Source organism: Lepidochelys kempii, chromosome 4, assembly GCF_965140265.1.
Source record: "Lepidochelys kempii isolate rLepKem1 chromosome 4, rLepKem1.hap2, whole genome shotgun sequence".
Lineage (NCBI taxonomy): Eukaryota > Metazoa > Chordata > Testudines > Cheloniidae > Lepidochelys > Lepidochelys kempii.
Window position 1 is genome coordinate 54,466,533 of NC_133259.1, and position 15,717 is coordinate 54,482,249.

Here is a 15,717-nt window from a genome sequence, read left to right on the forward strand (position 1 = left end):
ATAATAAAAGAATCTGCAGCTTTTGCAGAATTTAGTCCACACATTTTGTTTAGAGCTTTGTTAAGAAGTGACAACTTCTTTTTCTTCCCGAGAGCAAACTGCTCAGAGTGCTACAAATAGTAGTACGGTGAATAATAAACAGTTAAGTGGCACAGTGTTCCACTAGTAACTTCAGCACTGATTGGAAGCACGCATGCCTATTCTCTGGCTCCTATTTCTTCTTGAACATTAGAGACTTTTACAACTTGCTACAAGATGAAATAGAAGATGAGATACAAGATGAAAAACGTCACGGCTGACTACTAGCTGGCTGGAGTATTTTGTTACCTAATCTTTTATTTGCCCATAAAGAGATGTCACTGACATAAATCGAGACTTTATCTTGTTTCAAAAGTTGTACGATTGAAAAATTAAATAAATTTCAGGTTTTACGAAAAATGCGCCTTCCCCCAGGCTCCGTTTCAAAAACATCCTATCTCAGTTGGGGTACAAGGGTTCAAGACGTCACTTAGAAAGTGAAAAAGATGCTCATGTTCAAGGTAATAAAACCAAAAGTTTTTCTCTTTTTAAAATGGGATTTTGGTCTTGTAACTCCACCCCTCTGGAAGAATTACCGTCTATCAGGGAGAGCAGAAGAGGGGCAGACAGTGAGGAGAGTAGTAGCAGACCATCCGGAAGCAATTCCTTCCCTCTTCCTTATAAGGAAGTCATATTAGCTCTGTCTGTGAACAGGTGTCTTTCATAACCTACACTAAAACACAGTTTACACACCGTGAGTCCATACTTACAACCCTTTCCGGGGGTTTGATTGTCATAATACAGAAATTAACAGTAAGACAACAAAGTTCAACTTAAACCTTCGTGACAGGCTTGGCCGCTCCTCAGGACTTCTCAGCCCATACCCTATATCTCCTCTCCCCAGAGAGCAACATACCTCAGTGGTTCCATGAAACCCATGTATCCTGTTGCCAGCAGGATCAACACCTGCTAAATGATATTAGATATTTCAGGGAAACACTGCCAGCCTGTTACAGGGTCACTCACTGTGTAATGACGAATAAACATCACTTGCAACCAGATCTCTGTCTGCTTCCATGAACTGTAAGTAACCAAGACCCTGACGGATGACCAACGACTGAGTAAGACTTGAACAAACAAGAGTCAACAAGGTTCTTGTTAGTGGCACCCAATGGCTTCAGTAATTTGTCATCCCCTTTCCAATCTCTCACACACCTCTAACACAAAAATACCCATAGGTTTTAGTTGCCCAAATGTAAGACTGCATTTACCTGGCCAAACAGTCAGACGTGAGGCCCATTTTGGCTCATTATGATCCCATGCTACCCCAGCACATGCTATAAGATAGCTCTCCTACTGGGGTAAGCATTTTGTCATTGCAAACATGTGTGTTTGGCTCAGCTTGTCTGATTGTGATACTGTCAGATGAGCAGGCTCACACCCCCTTATAAAAGGAAGCAGTGGGCACTGTGTTTGCTGTGACACATTTTTATTTATTACCAGTTTGGAAGAAGTCTGTCCCAAATACTGACCACAACTCCTTTTGAGTATCAAAACAATGTAAAAATCAATGAAACTTCTGGTTTACAGTATATTTTTTAATAAGTGGTAAGTTACTTTAAAAAAAGGGATTGGAGTCTTAATATCAAAATACTCACAAAAAGCAGCAGTAGAAGTGGAGTTATAATGATACCCTGGAAGAAATAAAAGAATGTTTTATTAGCCAGGAAAGCAGAATCTTCTCTTTGTCATCTTAAACCCTGATGCATGGAAATACATAGATTTTGTTAAATTAAAGCAAGGCTAAATGATAACGAAAGGAAACGTTTAGCTTCATTCTTTACTGTACAGATTCTTTAGCATCTGTATAGGAATAATTTCTACTTACTGTAGCCAGAAGTTTAAATAATATTCCTCAGACCCAGCTTTCTTCTTTTTAGACTGAAGACTTCCTTTCTCAAACTATACACAATATAGAAGTTCAGACTAGTATCTTGTGAAGATTTCCCCACCAATATGTTGTACTCTCACTTGGTTAAGATGCCCCTCCCGTCGGGGAGACAGGTGGTTCAGTCCCACACTGCCTAATTCATGGTCCTCTCTTGAGCAAAAGCTCCATCAGCTGTGATGAATTAGGTGTCCTGATTTTATAATGTAAACTAATATCCCCTAGGAAATGAGCTGAGATCTCAAAACTCATTTCACTTGATTAGACTCCATGTCTCAATGGAGAAAGGCAAGTCTTTCATCTAATTTAGTCACACAGGACCACCTCAGCTCTCCACATCCCCCAGGCAGAGAAGGCAAAAGATTTGTTTTCTTCACTGACAGGGAACAGGTTTAAGGCTCATGACTGGACAAAATACAAGATTTTAAGTTTCATGAAAGAAAATCTTAAAATGAATTGTTTGGGTTGGGAGTTAACATGGCATGCTTCACTTTCATAGCTGCAAGTGGTATGTCTCCCTAACCCCTCCATCATACTTCAATATTTTCTCAAGATTTAATAAAAGCAGTTTGTCATTTAATGCATATTCATTCACAAGTCCCACTTCGAACTTCTTTTGTAAACAAAGATTATTTTTCTTCCTAGTATTTATCAGATACCATTATTCCATTAATGAGACCCACTCACAAACTCAATATATTTTCCAAGGGCAAGATGCCAACCCACTTATACAAATCTAGAATGATAATTTTCCCACATATTCTTGGTTTCAATCAAGTGAAAAATACAAGTTAAAAGCAGTGCTCCCTTTTTGGTAATTTTTTTTTGTCATAATACAGCTTTACTCTGGCTCTTCAAAGCTGTTAAAATCCAATATAAAACTCTCTCTTTATCTGATGTATTTGTATTATAGCAGCACCAACAGGCCCCAAGCAGGAGAAACTATTGAACCAGACACTTATGAACAAACAGGAAGACACGGTTCTTGCTCTGAAGTGCCTTCTTTAAAACAAGATGCAACAAGTGAGAAACAGGAGGGGACAAAGGACAAGGAAAAGAGGAATAAGAACAGAAGGTAACAGGCTAGCTGCACCAACTTGAAAGTTACACATTATTTTAAAGTATTTCTTGAAATAAATAAATGATATATCCTGTCTTTGATTGCTTCTCAATCTAGCCATCATTTGTCAGCTGACTTGTTGTGCGTGTCCCAGCAGACGTGGATCCTGGAAGGACAGCAAGCAATGGCTTTAAGGATTACTCCAGGGGTGGCGTTCCCTGTGTGAGGAGCAGCATGGAAGAAAATGCAGCAATGTTTGTTGGAAAAGTAGACACATGGGTGTTCAAGGACGGCAAAATTTGGGTGCAGGAAGCAGCAGGCGGGGGTTGTGGGATGTAATAAGAGCTGAGCAGTTATTATGCAAAGTAGTTGTTACAACACCTGAAATGATGGCCTATCGAGAACAACTTTATAGAGTGAATGTAATGCAGTCATTCCAGTATAATGTGCCACATAACACACTCTTAGAGTTTTATTAGACACTGTTGAGTATGTGGGGCTAGATCCCCCTCTTCCCCTCCTGTGTATAAGAAATACTTCGCACTGCCAAGTACCTGAAACTTCCCCTGGCATAAAGGAATCCCCAGATGGTATAAAGCTAGCATAGCTGGCTCTATGATGCCCACTTCTAGACCCAAGCACGGGGGATTGTCAGGCGTGGAGGTGATGTACCCAAAACGATTCTCCCGGTAGAACAGTCCACTGGTGTAACAAGGTTACTCTAAGGTGCTGAATTAGGGCCTGGCCAGCCCTAAAATTTGGGGAGCAGAAAGGTGGCTTGTATGACTGCATGGTGAGGGGGTTCCATGACATCCCTCATCCTGGGCAGCCTGTGTGACATACAGAAGGCTTGCGATGGAGCAGTGCAATGACTGCTCTGTCCATGTGCCTGGGTTGTATATCATCCCAAAGACAGCAGGGAGGTGGAGGGGCCACATCCCTGCTCCTGCAACAGCCTGCAAATTTGACTAACTCCTCACAATGTGTGGAGGCGCTGGTTCAGGACCATGTATAAGCTTTGGGCACATCACCTCCCACCCCCGAGAAGCCCCCTGTGCTTGGGTCCAGAAAAGGGTATTACAGAGCCAGGTCTGCTGGGTTTATACCACTTGGGAATTCCCTTTTGCCAAGAGAAATCTCATTTAGGAAGAATGTAAAGAGAGGTTAAATTACTGTCCTTCTGGTGAATCTGGGTTGCGGTGGTCCCTTCCTTTTCACTTACTCAACTATGCTCTTCAGGATAGGGCCTGTGTTTTCCTATGGGTTTGCACAACACCTAGTATAATGCGGTCCTGATAGTGATTAGTTCCTTTGGGTGCTACCACACTACTACTGCTGCTGCTGCTAATTCTAAACAGGCCCAATATAAAGAAAAATTTTATAATAACGTAAAGGTGGACGTGGAGTTGAAATATCCCTGTACAGGTCAGATTCCTGACTGCTTTGTTAAAAAAACTGGCTCCCAAAATGTAATTCTAGCAATTCTTAGGATAAGTTTTATGACCAGCCCTGGTGATCTTAATAAACTCAGAAATGAGGTACATGTGGTCTCTACACAATCATTATTTATACGGTCAAATTCTGCCCTCAGTTTTATACAATCAATACACAAGGAAGTTCAGAGGAGCCACCCACAATTATCTTAGGGGATGACTGGCCCATATTTAAGAAGAAAATAGTTATTTGATGTTAACATTTTACTTAGATAAATAGTATCAGTTCCAGCACACGCAAAGATTTAAATTAAAACTTCAAGCCGTATCTCTTTTCATTAAGCAGCTCTCCTTAAAAGTATTCATAACCCAACAGTATGATATTTCAGAATCCATAGATATCACAGAATGCAAAATTAATGTGTACCAATATACCAAGGTTTAGGAGATAAAACCAAAACATTGGTTCATTCTAGAATAAGCAATTCAAAGAACAATAGGAAAATGATAGCTATTCAGGACTATCCAATTTATAAGTTACTCTACACTGAAATGCTACTAGGCTGAATCAGAGATAGAAGTACTCTAAGTACAGGATGTGAACTATAATCTTACATTGCTGCAGCAACAGTTATTGAATGCCACAAAAAACTAAAAAGGGAAATCTCTCCTTTCTAGTCCATTGCACACAAACACTACCAGGAAGAAAAACCTAAATTTGACTACTCTTTTTCCTACCTCACTTTCTGAGCAAGTGCTGTCAAGCACATAGTGTATGGAGATAAACAGGTTGTAGATTAGCACTTTCAGCAGAAGCTGAGCATCTGCCCTTGTGGATGCAAGGTCATTACACAGTTTTAGCATCCTCAAAATTAGGGTGGAATGTTAAGCTCTCTCTGTGCAGCCCATAATGGAATCTAAGTTGTAAAGTGACTGCCATTTGCTATCTGCAGAAAAACTTTCAAGAAATCCATTTACACCTCTGATGTGAAAGACTGACTGAATATATTTCAATGATTTTAGTGGGAAGGCTGGGGGGAGGGAATCACAGCCTGACCTGAAACACTGATATAAAGTATGATTCTGCATAGAATCAGTCACATTAGAAACTTGTAAATGCACTTCTCTTTACAGTAAGGATCACAAAATATGTCACAGTTAAGAGTGCTATTTATATTTTAATTTTTTTAAAACAGAAAACAGGTACAGAGAGATGCATTTTACCATATTTCCACTGCAAAGAAAATGTTCAAAAAGAGATCACATTGGTTTTCCAATTTTGTTTCCTACAGTATAGCACTACCCCATCTTAGTTACTGGAAGAGGTTTTCTTCTCTGACAAAACATGTACCCTCAATACATGTAATCAGCTACAAAACTGGATAGCAAAAAGCGTAAAGAATTTTACAGCCATGATGGCTAATCATTAGGAAACAGGTGATGTTAATGGATGTATAAGACAGGCCAGGCTGAAGAGAGGCACCTGGTGGAAGAGGTGTATTGCATTATTGTAGTGAGGCAATGAGTCAGGCAGACTTTCTTTATACCTCTTAGCCCACAAATTTTACTTTTTCACCATCATTACAGCCACTCAGCGACACCTGTATGTGGGGACTATCAATCAATGAGCATAGTCTTTAATTTGTCTTCAGAAACAGCACTGGAAAGAACAAAAAGTTATTGGTAATCAAAGCTCTGATCCAGGAAAGCACTCAAGTACGGGTGTAGCCCCACTGACTTCAGTGGGTCTACTCATGCTTAAAGTTAAGCACCTGCTTAAGTGCTTTGTTGGGATGAGGTATAACAGGATTAAAAATGTAAATGTCTTGTCTCGACCACAGCGTCATTTTATTCAATGTACAGTACTGTTGAATGGTCAGTATTTCTATTAGTATAGAGTAGGTTAATGAAAACAGCTCCATGTGGGAGCCAACTTTGTTGGCAATCTCAGCAGAGACCAACTGAAAGAGCTTGGAAACTGAATTACTCCATCCTCACCCTTCTACAATATGCTTACAGGTCTGGGTTAAGGAATACATTTGTTGGTCAAGGCAATATGGGAAAGCCAGCAATGAATTCCTCAATCCACAGAATATTGATAGAAACTCTAGGTGCAATCTGGCACTGTTTAAGGCAATTTATTACACCTTGCCACCAAAAGAAAACAAAGAACAGGCCCTTGTATTTATTTATTTGGTTTTCTACAGTTTTTAAAAAGGACAATATCCAAGGCTCTAAGCATTCATGACACACACTAACACCTTCCGCAAAAATTAATAGCAGCACAGCAGCCTTAGTCTCAAAAACAAAAGAGCCCCCTCACACACATGAAACACTGAATTCCTCCCTCGCACACAGATCTAACCCCTATCAAACCTCATCCTCCACAGAAGCCAGAGCAAATAAATACACCTCACTGGGTGTCCTGAAGGTTGGCAGGCCAGGGCTGGAACTTCTTCATGGAGAACAATCTACCACCTGCTCCTGTCTTAAAACAAGGGGTATTCAACTTGAGCTCCTCCACTGATCACACTGCAATGCTATGGGATAGGGAAAAAAGATGGTGTGATCACCACTTAAATTCCATATGGAAACCAATATGCAGCTAGTGCAGAACATGAAGCACCAGTGACATGCATTGCCACTGTAAAGCACCACAAGGGGAGTGAGTTAAGATTGTGTAGGCCACTGTAAATCTGGCATTTTCTAATTTTTGAGTGTTAAATCACTTTTGAAAATGGTTTCAAACATGTTAGTGAAATCATTTGTAAAAACCGTTTAATACACTTATATGTGGAACGGTAGCATCAGAAGTATGTTTGAGACTACCCTTCTTCTGCCGATCAAACACAACTGTAACACTGTTTAAAATTTGTGCAGCATAGATACAAATATTCTGTCCATTGTTCCAAACCATAATTTAAATATAACAACAGGGACGGGATTTTGGTATACTGAACCAGGTCACCAACTTCTACATTAACATTTAAATGTTTCCCCCTTACAACCAACATGCTAATTTTTTCTGCTGTATTATTTCATAGATTAAAATCAGAATAGCTCTTTCTGATGTCTCCATTGCATCAGTCATTGCTCCCCCTTTGTAACTTCAAAGAGCCCATGCTTTTTCCTCCCTGTACATCTCTGCATTTGATGCATAATCACCTTTATTTTCCTTCTTTGTTTTCCAAGTTTATTATTTTCAATATTTTCCCGAGTTACATACTAAAAGCTTTTAACATTCCCCTTCCACACATCATTTTTTCATCAGCTATTTAAAAGGAATGTGTTTGTTGATTTTAAAAACAATCAGTTTTGTTTTGGGAGTTAAGGGTAAAACATTTAACTTATTTGCATATCATATTGTTTTATTCCAAAAGATTATTAGGAACAAAGGGAGAAATAAAAGCTTTATGAACTGACAACTTTTAGGGCACTAAGTTGATCCAACTCCTCCACAATTAATATATCAGAACGTGAATACATGTGTGAATTGAATGTTATGCCCTTTTAAAAAATTAATATGCATGTAGTTTTCTGCAAAGACTACAGCGATAAACACATACTACATATTATCAGGACAACAACTTAAAAACAAATCTACAGATAACGTAACTATACATTTTCCTAAATCAATTATAAATAGCAAGTATGACATAGGAAACGGCAACTTTCCAAAGAGACCGATGTTTGGATTTTAATGACTGAAATGTAAAATTAGAGATGCAATCCTGAGACAGCCATCACTTTATTAGAGGGGACGTAATCTGCCAGGTTTAATTTCAGGCTGTGGGATTATGCCCTGGGCATGCAATCCCAATCAGATGTTGCACAATTTTCATCCTCCAGGACAGCACATTGTGCTCTCCTCTGGGGAGGGAAGAGGATCATTAACGTAACTATTCACATTAGATGCTAAAAGCACTACTAGCATTAGATGGCAGACACTGGTAGTGCTTCTATCATTTAATGACAGTAACTAGTTTTAGACACTAGGAATTATTTCTCCCACCAATTACATACATGAAGCCCAACTGCAGCCACCAGGGTTGCGTGAGAGAAGTAAAGATTTGGCCCAGAAGTGCTGCCAGCATCAACAAGATGCCCTTGAAAGCATAATATGAGAAAGAAAAAATACTGTCAGTAGTCAAAGTTTACACTGATCAAGGGTTTGGTTTCCACCAGTAAAGCCAGAAAAAAGATACAGTTTTCCTAAAATGAATTTGAAGAGAAAGGTTTTAGTATGATAGACCTGCAATGTGAGAATATAAACTGAGTATATTAGAAATTTAAAACACAATGTGCCCAGTTTCCCAGCAGAGGGCATCATCTACACTCTCAAAATCCTCTTCCTTACTTGTACAAAAAGAACAGGAGTACTTGTGGCACCTAGAGACTAACAAATTTATTTGAGCATAAGCTTTTGTGAGCTACAGCTCACTTCATCGGATGCATCGGATGCTGTAGCTCACGAAAGCTTTTGCTCAAATAAATTGGTTAGTCTTTAAGGTGCCACAAGTCCTGCTTTTCTTTTTGCGAATACAGACTAACACGGCTGCTACTCTGAAACCTTACTTGTACAGTAATAGTTTAAAACACACACCAGTAAGAAGCCTGAAGTTGAAAAATAAAGATGGAGTATCAATTTCTGTATATTTCTGAAGCTTATATTTCAATAGTGTTCTCCCACAGTCAGAATGAAACACACAAAATGAAATGCCCTAAATCTGAGTAAGAAGGGGCAGTTTCTAAGCATCAAATGGACATCATCAGTTAATATTCGAGACTGAATTTCAGAGTTAGATTGTTATAATAAAACAATGTAGGTCTGAAATTCAAGATCTAATATTACCAGATAACATAACACTGAGTTTGAGAATTCCAGTTTAAAAAAAGAAGAGGATAAAATGTTATGCTTCAGGCAGCATGAGTATCAAGAGAGTGATTGATAGAGGCACCAATCCTATGCTGTGATGGAGCCATTTTACACAGTTCTGCTAGTTCAAAGCTTCTTAAAGCCAGCATATCCATTATAGGTGGATTTTCCAGCAAAGTACAGCCAGCATAACAGTTCCTACAGCCAGTCTATGGGGTGTTGCCACAGGAAAGAGGTCCTGGTTACGTTTCCCCTGCACTTTGGCTATCACTTGTTGCCACAGTGGCCCCTTGGTTCCACGGGCAGCCAGCATAAATTCGAGCATCCTTCAAAAAAACAGATGGACCAGGACTGGGGCCACACCGTATATACAAACCTGCATGCATTCCTTCACTGGTTCTCCCTTGAACACCACATTCAACTTTAAATTTCTTGTCTTCACCTTCAATGCACTATACAACTCTGCCAGGCCTACATCTCTGGTGGTCTCCTATCACACCCTTTCCTGTGCTCTGCCAACGGTACCAGCTTCAACACCAGTTTCGTTTCCTCCTCCTGCTTCCTTCTCTGTGACTATTTTTCCTGTTCCCCCCGTACCCAGTCAGTCCTCAGTGCCAGCTCTCAACAAACCCTGTTCTTATTCAAACACATTTTCTTGTGCAGTGCCCATACGGAATGAGATTATTATAATTATATATGGCTAGTTTAGAAACTGTATTTATGTACCACCAATCTCTGGAGTACAGTACATAGATATTCATTACGGATGAGAAAGAAAGAAACCTCTCAGTTATTCCATTAGGGCACTGCACAGGTGCAGGGGTCCACCCATGCAAAGCAGCTTGCAGGATTAGGGGTCTTTGACTATAAATTCAAGTACTGTCTGTTTCTGTGTATTGTGTACAAGTATTTAAATAATGTATAACAACAATAAACAAAATACATTTCAAAAGATATTGCCGTAAACTACATGTACAGTGCTACCTAGGAAGCTTTAGATCTATTTTCACCATTGCTTTACAATGTAGAAAACTAAGATGAATAGTTACATTTTTATATATTTTAGAAGAAAAGCTTTTACTCCATTTTTAAAAAAAAAATCCTCTTTAGTGCAGAAGAAAATTACGAACAATCTAAAACTCTGCTTTACTTGGAAATGTCCTGTATCACCGAATAAACCCTATTTTAAATTAATATCAGCAATACGTTAAAACCAAAATGCGATTCTTAGCACCTTAATGACAAAATAATGTTAACATGAAACGATGGTACACTAGGTGGTGCTGTGGGACCTTCTAGAACAACCAGTTCCTCCTAAGAGAAGTTTTGTGCTGTTAAATTAGCTTGATTGTTGATTCGATATTTTGAAATTTATATAAAACAGGGTTAAGTCACTTCCAAGAGGTAACAAAAGCAACACAGGAATGAAAAAGATACTCTGAAAAAAAATGTTGGCAGAGATTCCTTTTCTGCTAAAGGAAATTTAACCCTCTTCCAGAATGCTCTCATCTTTCCCTCCCAAATGACAGTAAACAGCATTCTTAATCTAATTATCACTGTAATTCAATCTCCATAACCATTTAAATTATAATTCACACATATGAAACCTTTGCTTATTAGCTGTGCTTAACTATAATGAAGGTTATCAACCGGGTACCAATGAAAAAGATTTTAGCAAATTAAAGTTGTACAGTAATTTAACTTTCACTGGTGTGATAATTAGTGTGGGTATGTTTGTAAAATAAAAAACAAAAAACCTCAAAACAATTACCCCTCTTACACCCACATCTCAGAGAAAAGGTTTGTGAAAAATCATTCAACTACAAAGGAAGCAATAAGCATAATCCCATAACTGAATCTGTTTATTTCTTTGTGAAACCTGCTCTTTATGAATGAAAAACAGTTCTAGTATTAATCCATTCAGAAAATGTCATCAATATATTAACCAAAGCACAGTTAATTCTGTTCATCCTATTATCAAGATATATTATATTCAGACACAAAAAATCCTGTTTTCCTAAAGTCAAGGATCTTAATTATGCTAAGAATGAAACACTCCACAACCCTGTGTGTGTGGCAGAAAATAAGCTTTATTCAGATTATGGATGGAAAAGTATCATGTTACTAGAAGAACTGAAAACCTTCATTCACCAGTCACTGAGACAGGACACTATCTTAGCATTGCAAACGTCACTCGATTATTTATTATCCAGAAATATCATCTATGATAAAGCACTAGAGCACAGACATAATTACTCTCACATTCACAAACTGGAGCCCAATGTATACATGCCATTGGATAAATCACTGAAACAGAGAATTTATAATTGTATGGTTACAGACTAGACCATTTGTGTCAGTTTTCTCAGGAAAAACTCTCTGAAACCAGACTAGCACCAATGAATAGCTCAAAGTAGAATACCATTAAGGAGGGGCTCACTGCAAGCTGAACCCATTGGAGTTGACGGCACTCAGCACCTTTCAGGATCATGCCCAAAGTTTGCTAGAAAGTTAAGCCAATGCTAATTAGTTTGTGAGTGCTCGGTCCTTTTTGAGCTCACCCACATCATCATCTTCTGCTCCACTAAGTGCTCTAAACTGCGTAACAAAACGTATGTCAAAACTCACTTGTTTGTTTTCCAGAATCTCCTATGAGAAGGAGTTATGATTTCCTTTCATAACTGGACAATTCACAGATTTGGAAACCCCTTGCCCCGTGTCAAAAAAACAACCCCTCAGTATGGTAATCCATATTGCTTGTGCTCCATGCTGCCTGCCAGGCCCCAAGTCATCAATAATGAATAGAAATGTACAGCTACAGCAGTAGCCTGTGTCATGGGCTTGTCAGGGATTTCTGAAAAGGAACAAAAACACAGGTTTGCCATTTGACTGTATCTTCTTTAGCAAACACAAGACAGAAAAAAAAACAAAGGGGAAATTTGGAAAGGGAAAATATGATTAACCCTTTAAGAACTAGGAACTTTCCTCACAAACAAAACTTCTTTGCCGGAATTGCAACCAATACTCTACTAACTGTGGAATAGGCCTGGGAATCTAACAATAATAGTGTTCATTTTGAGGGGGAAAGATCAGTGTAGTTTTAAGACAATGAAAATATAAAGAGCGGTTTATATGCAATCTCTTACATGGAGAAAATAAATACAAATTTCTTTCCCCAGAAAATCTAACAAACTCAGTCTTTAAAATAAAATCTTTTCTAAAGTAGAACCTTACTGTGTGTGAAAATACATAAAGTAATGAAAAGCAACAGTGTTATTAACTGTGAGTTGCAAGCCACTGTTTAAAAATAGATTTGGCCATTTTATCTCTTGTATTTCTTTCCAATTTTCCTAAACACATTTCCATAGATGCTGTGACTGTAGCATTATGAGAGTGATTATCTCATATTTTACAAACAGAACACACCAGCTGGTACACTACCAGTCTATCCCCCTGGGAGGGTGAGCGGTGGATAACAAAATTTCTACAGCAGGCACACAAACTAAATTTATTGAAATCCCAATGCAAAGCCAAACCTTTGTTGCTTTCTGCATCTGAGTAAATTCCAGAAGATGTCTCACGCTATGTTTTCATAATGTTAACCGTAGAAGTCCCTGAGTTACTGTACTAGGTGGGTAAACAGTCTCTATTTCCTGAGCGATGCTAAACGAGGTTTAAGAAGCTACGAAATAGCTCTGGTTTCAAAGAGCTTGAAAGTAGTCTATTTTTGAATGGAATGAAAGTATAGAAACACCTACTTTAAAGTCATGTAACTGTGCATGAAGTACAACATATTTCACTTCAAATTATGCTGCCATGCTATGCTTTCTAGGTGAAAACATGAAATGAAAACATTTGGTTTAGGAACAACTGGGTAAAATTCTCATGCAGCAGCTAAGTACATTTTCAGTAGCCTAATCACCGTGCTGGCCTAATGCCATCGTGTGTTGCCTTTTGTATTCCTGGTTAATTTAAGATATATTATTCAGCTAAATTCTGTTTCGAATCAAGCAGACAAGTGTTGCTAATGATTTTGGGTAAGAGAAAGGGAAGAAAACTTAGTTTCCTTATATCATACATTAAAACAACTAACATAAAAAAGCATGAATTAGAGACTATGGCATGCATATTAAAGCAAACACCCTCCTTCCCAAAATATGATTTTATTTAAATTAATTAGGTCTTTTCTCAAGTTGTAGATCAGGATCATTTTATTAGTGAACAAATATCCTCATCCTGTCTAAAGTTTTCAAATTATTTTACAGCGGACAAATAGCCATTTCTCAAGTCTAACTCCAAATGTATTTTTGCAAACAGGGACTAGACTCAAACAACAGACTGATTGCTATTTATTTCACTAATCCTACAAACATATAAACTGCTTCTTTCCTCTCTGCTAGGTGTTTTCTTGACTAATTAGCCCACCCATCTAGTATACTGTCCAAATACAGGCACAGCAAATTTTAAACATCCATGTAACAGACAGCAACAACACAGAGATGCAAAAGGCTGTACTGCCTACTCAATATGCACAAGTAATTCATATTACCACAAAGGAGAGTTTTTCATTCATATCTGGTGAGGAACAGGCACTAAAAAAAAAATCTCATTTCTTTGTCAATAATGTCATATATTTATTAAAGCAGGTAAGAAAGAACAAGATGCTGGATATCTACCTCAAAGATGTGCATTTTTTGTGTGTGTGTGTGTCTATTTCCCACCAAATATCAATGCAAATCTCTCAATTATCATAATATGAATCTACATATTTCACTTGCTTATCTGTTCAAGTATATGTTCTCAAAACATAGATCATCCATCCAGTCAACCCATTATATATAATAACCTGTCCCTCACTGCAGTGTCTGATATCCCTCACTCCATCTCACCAAGAAAACAGATGAACTTTGCAGCACACACTGAAAGCCAACAAACAGGCGCTCTGTCATACCAAAAAAGTGTGCTCCAGAAATGAAGCGAAACACTCATTTACAATGCCCTGCCACCCACTCCTTCTCTTTTAAACTTGGTGGCTGTTAGCTCAAATACTTCCACTGAAAGGGTGCCTGGAGGTATCAAAGAAGGAGAAAGGTGGTCCCTCAGCCATGTGTCATTTAGGCTATTCTATTAGGGTGTATAAACACACAGTGTGTTGTAGTTTGTTCAAGTCAGTCAAAGTACAGAGATTTAGCCAGAAATGCATCACGTTCCCCTCACTGGGAACTGAGATCTGAATAACTCTTACAAGGAGGTTGGCTTTGAATTTCAATTTTCTTTCCTGACTGTGCTGCTCAAACTTGCCATTAGGAGGAGCTGATATTTCCTCTACCTGATACGAATGCTGTTCTTATGCTTAAGTGGTTTGCCCTGAAACCTGGATCTTTGATTCAATAACATAAGAGAACATTTCGAGAGGGGAAACTTGTTACTGAAAACAAAAAGGAGTACTTGTGGCACCTTAGAGACTAACAAATTTAGTCTCTAAGGTGCCACAAGTACTCCTTTTCTTTTTGTGGATACAGACTAACACGGCTGCTACTCTGAAACCTGAAAAGAAAAAGAAGTCCTAGATCTAGGAGAGACTGCTTAGGCAGAGCAGAGAGACTGCATGTCTGGGTGGATACATATAAAAAGAAAATACTTCCCCACAGCTCCCACAAGAAAGCTTTTTTAATAAGAACTTCCCAATGTCAAGATGGTGTCTTGAACTGTAGGAGGTGCTTCCTTTCTTTAAAAAAACCCACAAAAATAAGGAAGCAGTGGAATGATCTGTGCTCTGGGAACTCTATCCTCCCTTTTTCAGGGCAGTAGTCCTCTGTCCTGTTCCTTGAGGTGATACGTGCTCTAGCCTACATGTCTTCTTAGTCCTTCCTGCAGCCCCCAGCCCCATACTTGGGGAGCCACTGTAAGGCTGAATTGCTGACAATACTGCTCTGGAAACTCTTACCTGGAGATATCATTTGTGTGCTTACATTTCGAAAGCCACAGCCCTCTGCATACAAATCAATTAAGCTCTGCCTGCAAGCTTAATTGAGAGTGAGTATAATTAATGAAGCAAATGACATGCGGCACACACATTCTTAGCACTATATGAATTCCCCTTAGCTGGATGTATGATGCATGTCCTAAGGCACTCAAGGCAAGGCTGAATTTTAGTGAGGATTCCTAGGATTTTCTAACCAAAAGGAGCATTTACTTGCATCTACCGTTGTGTTCCTCACTATTCATAAACCACTTGATCTGGTACACAGCAGACTGTAAATGCTGCAGGATCCACTGAATGAATCACATCCTTTTATCTACCTAGAGGCTACATTTTTCAGAGATGGTAACAAGTTTGTGCACACTCCAAAATAATATACAATTATTTGTAGGCTAGCTT

The 15,717-nt window shown here is 38.6% G+C and overlaps 1 protein-coding gene across 3 annotated transcripts in view; it reads right to left on the reverse strand.

The window, feature by feature from the left end:
- SLC10A7 (solute carrier family 10 member 7) overlaps nucleotides 1-15,717 on the reverse strand; it is a 199,439-nt gene that overhangs the window by 54,153 nt on the left and 129,569 nt on the right. For 2 of the 3 annotated variants that reach the window (XM_073341293.1, XM_073341295.1), the window contains one exon: nucleotides 1,677-1,712. The exons of the other annotated variant lie outside the window; for it this stretch is intronic. In XM_073341293.1, coding sequence (XP_073197394.1) covers nucleotides 1,677-1,712 — 36 coding nt within the window. The remainder of the gene's footprint in view (nucleotides 1-1,676; nucleotides 1,713-15,717) is intronic. 3 annotated transcript variants of the gene reach the window in all.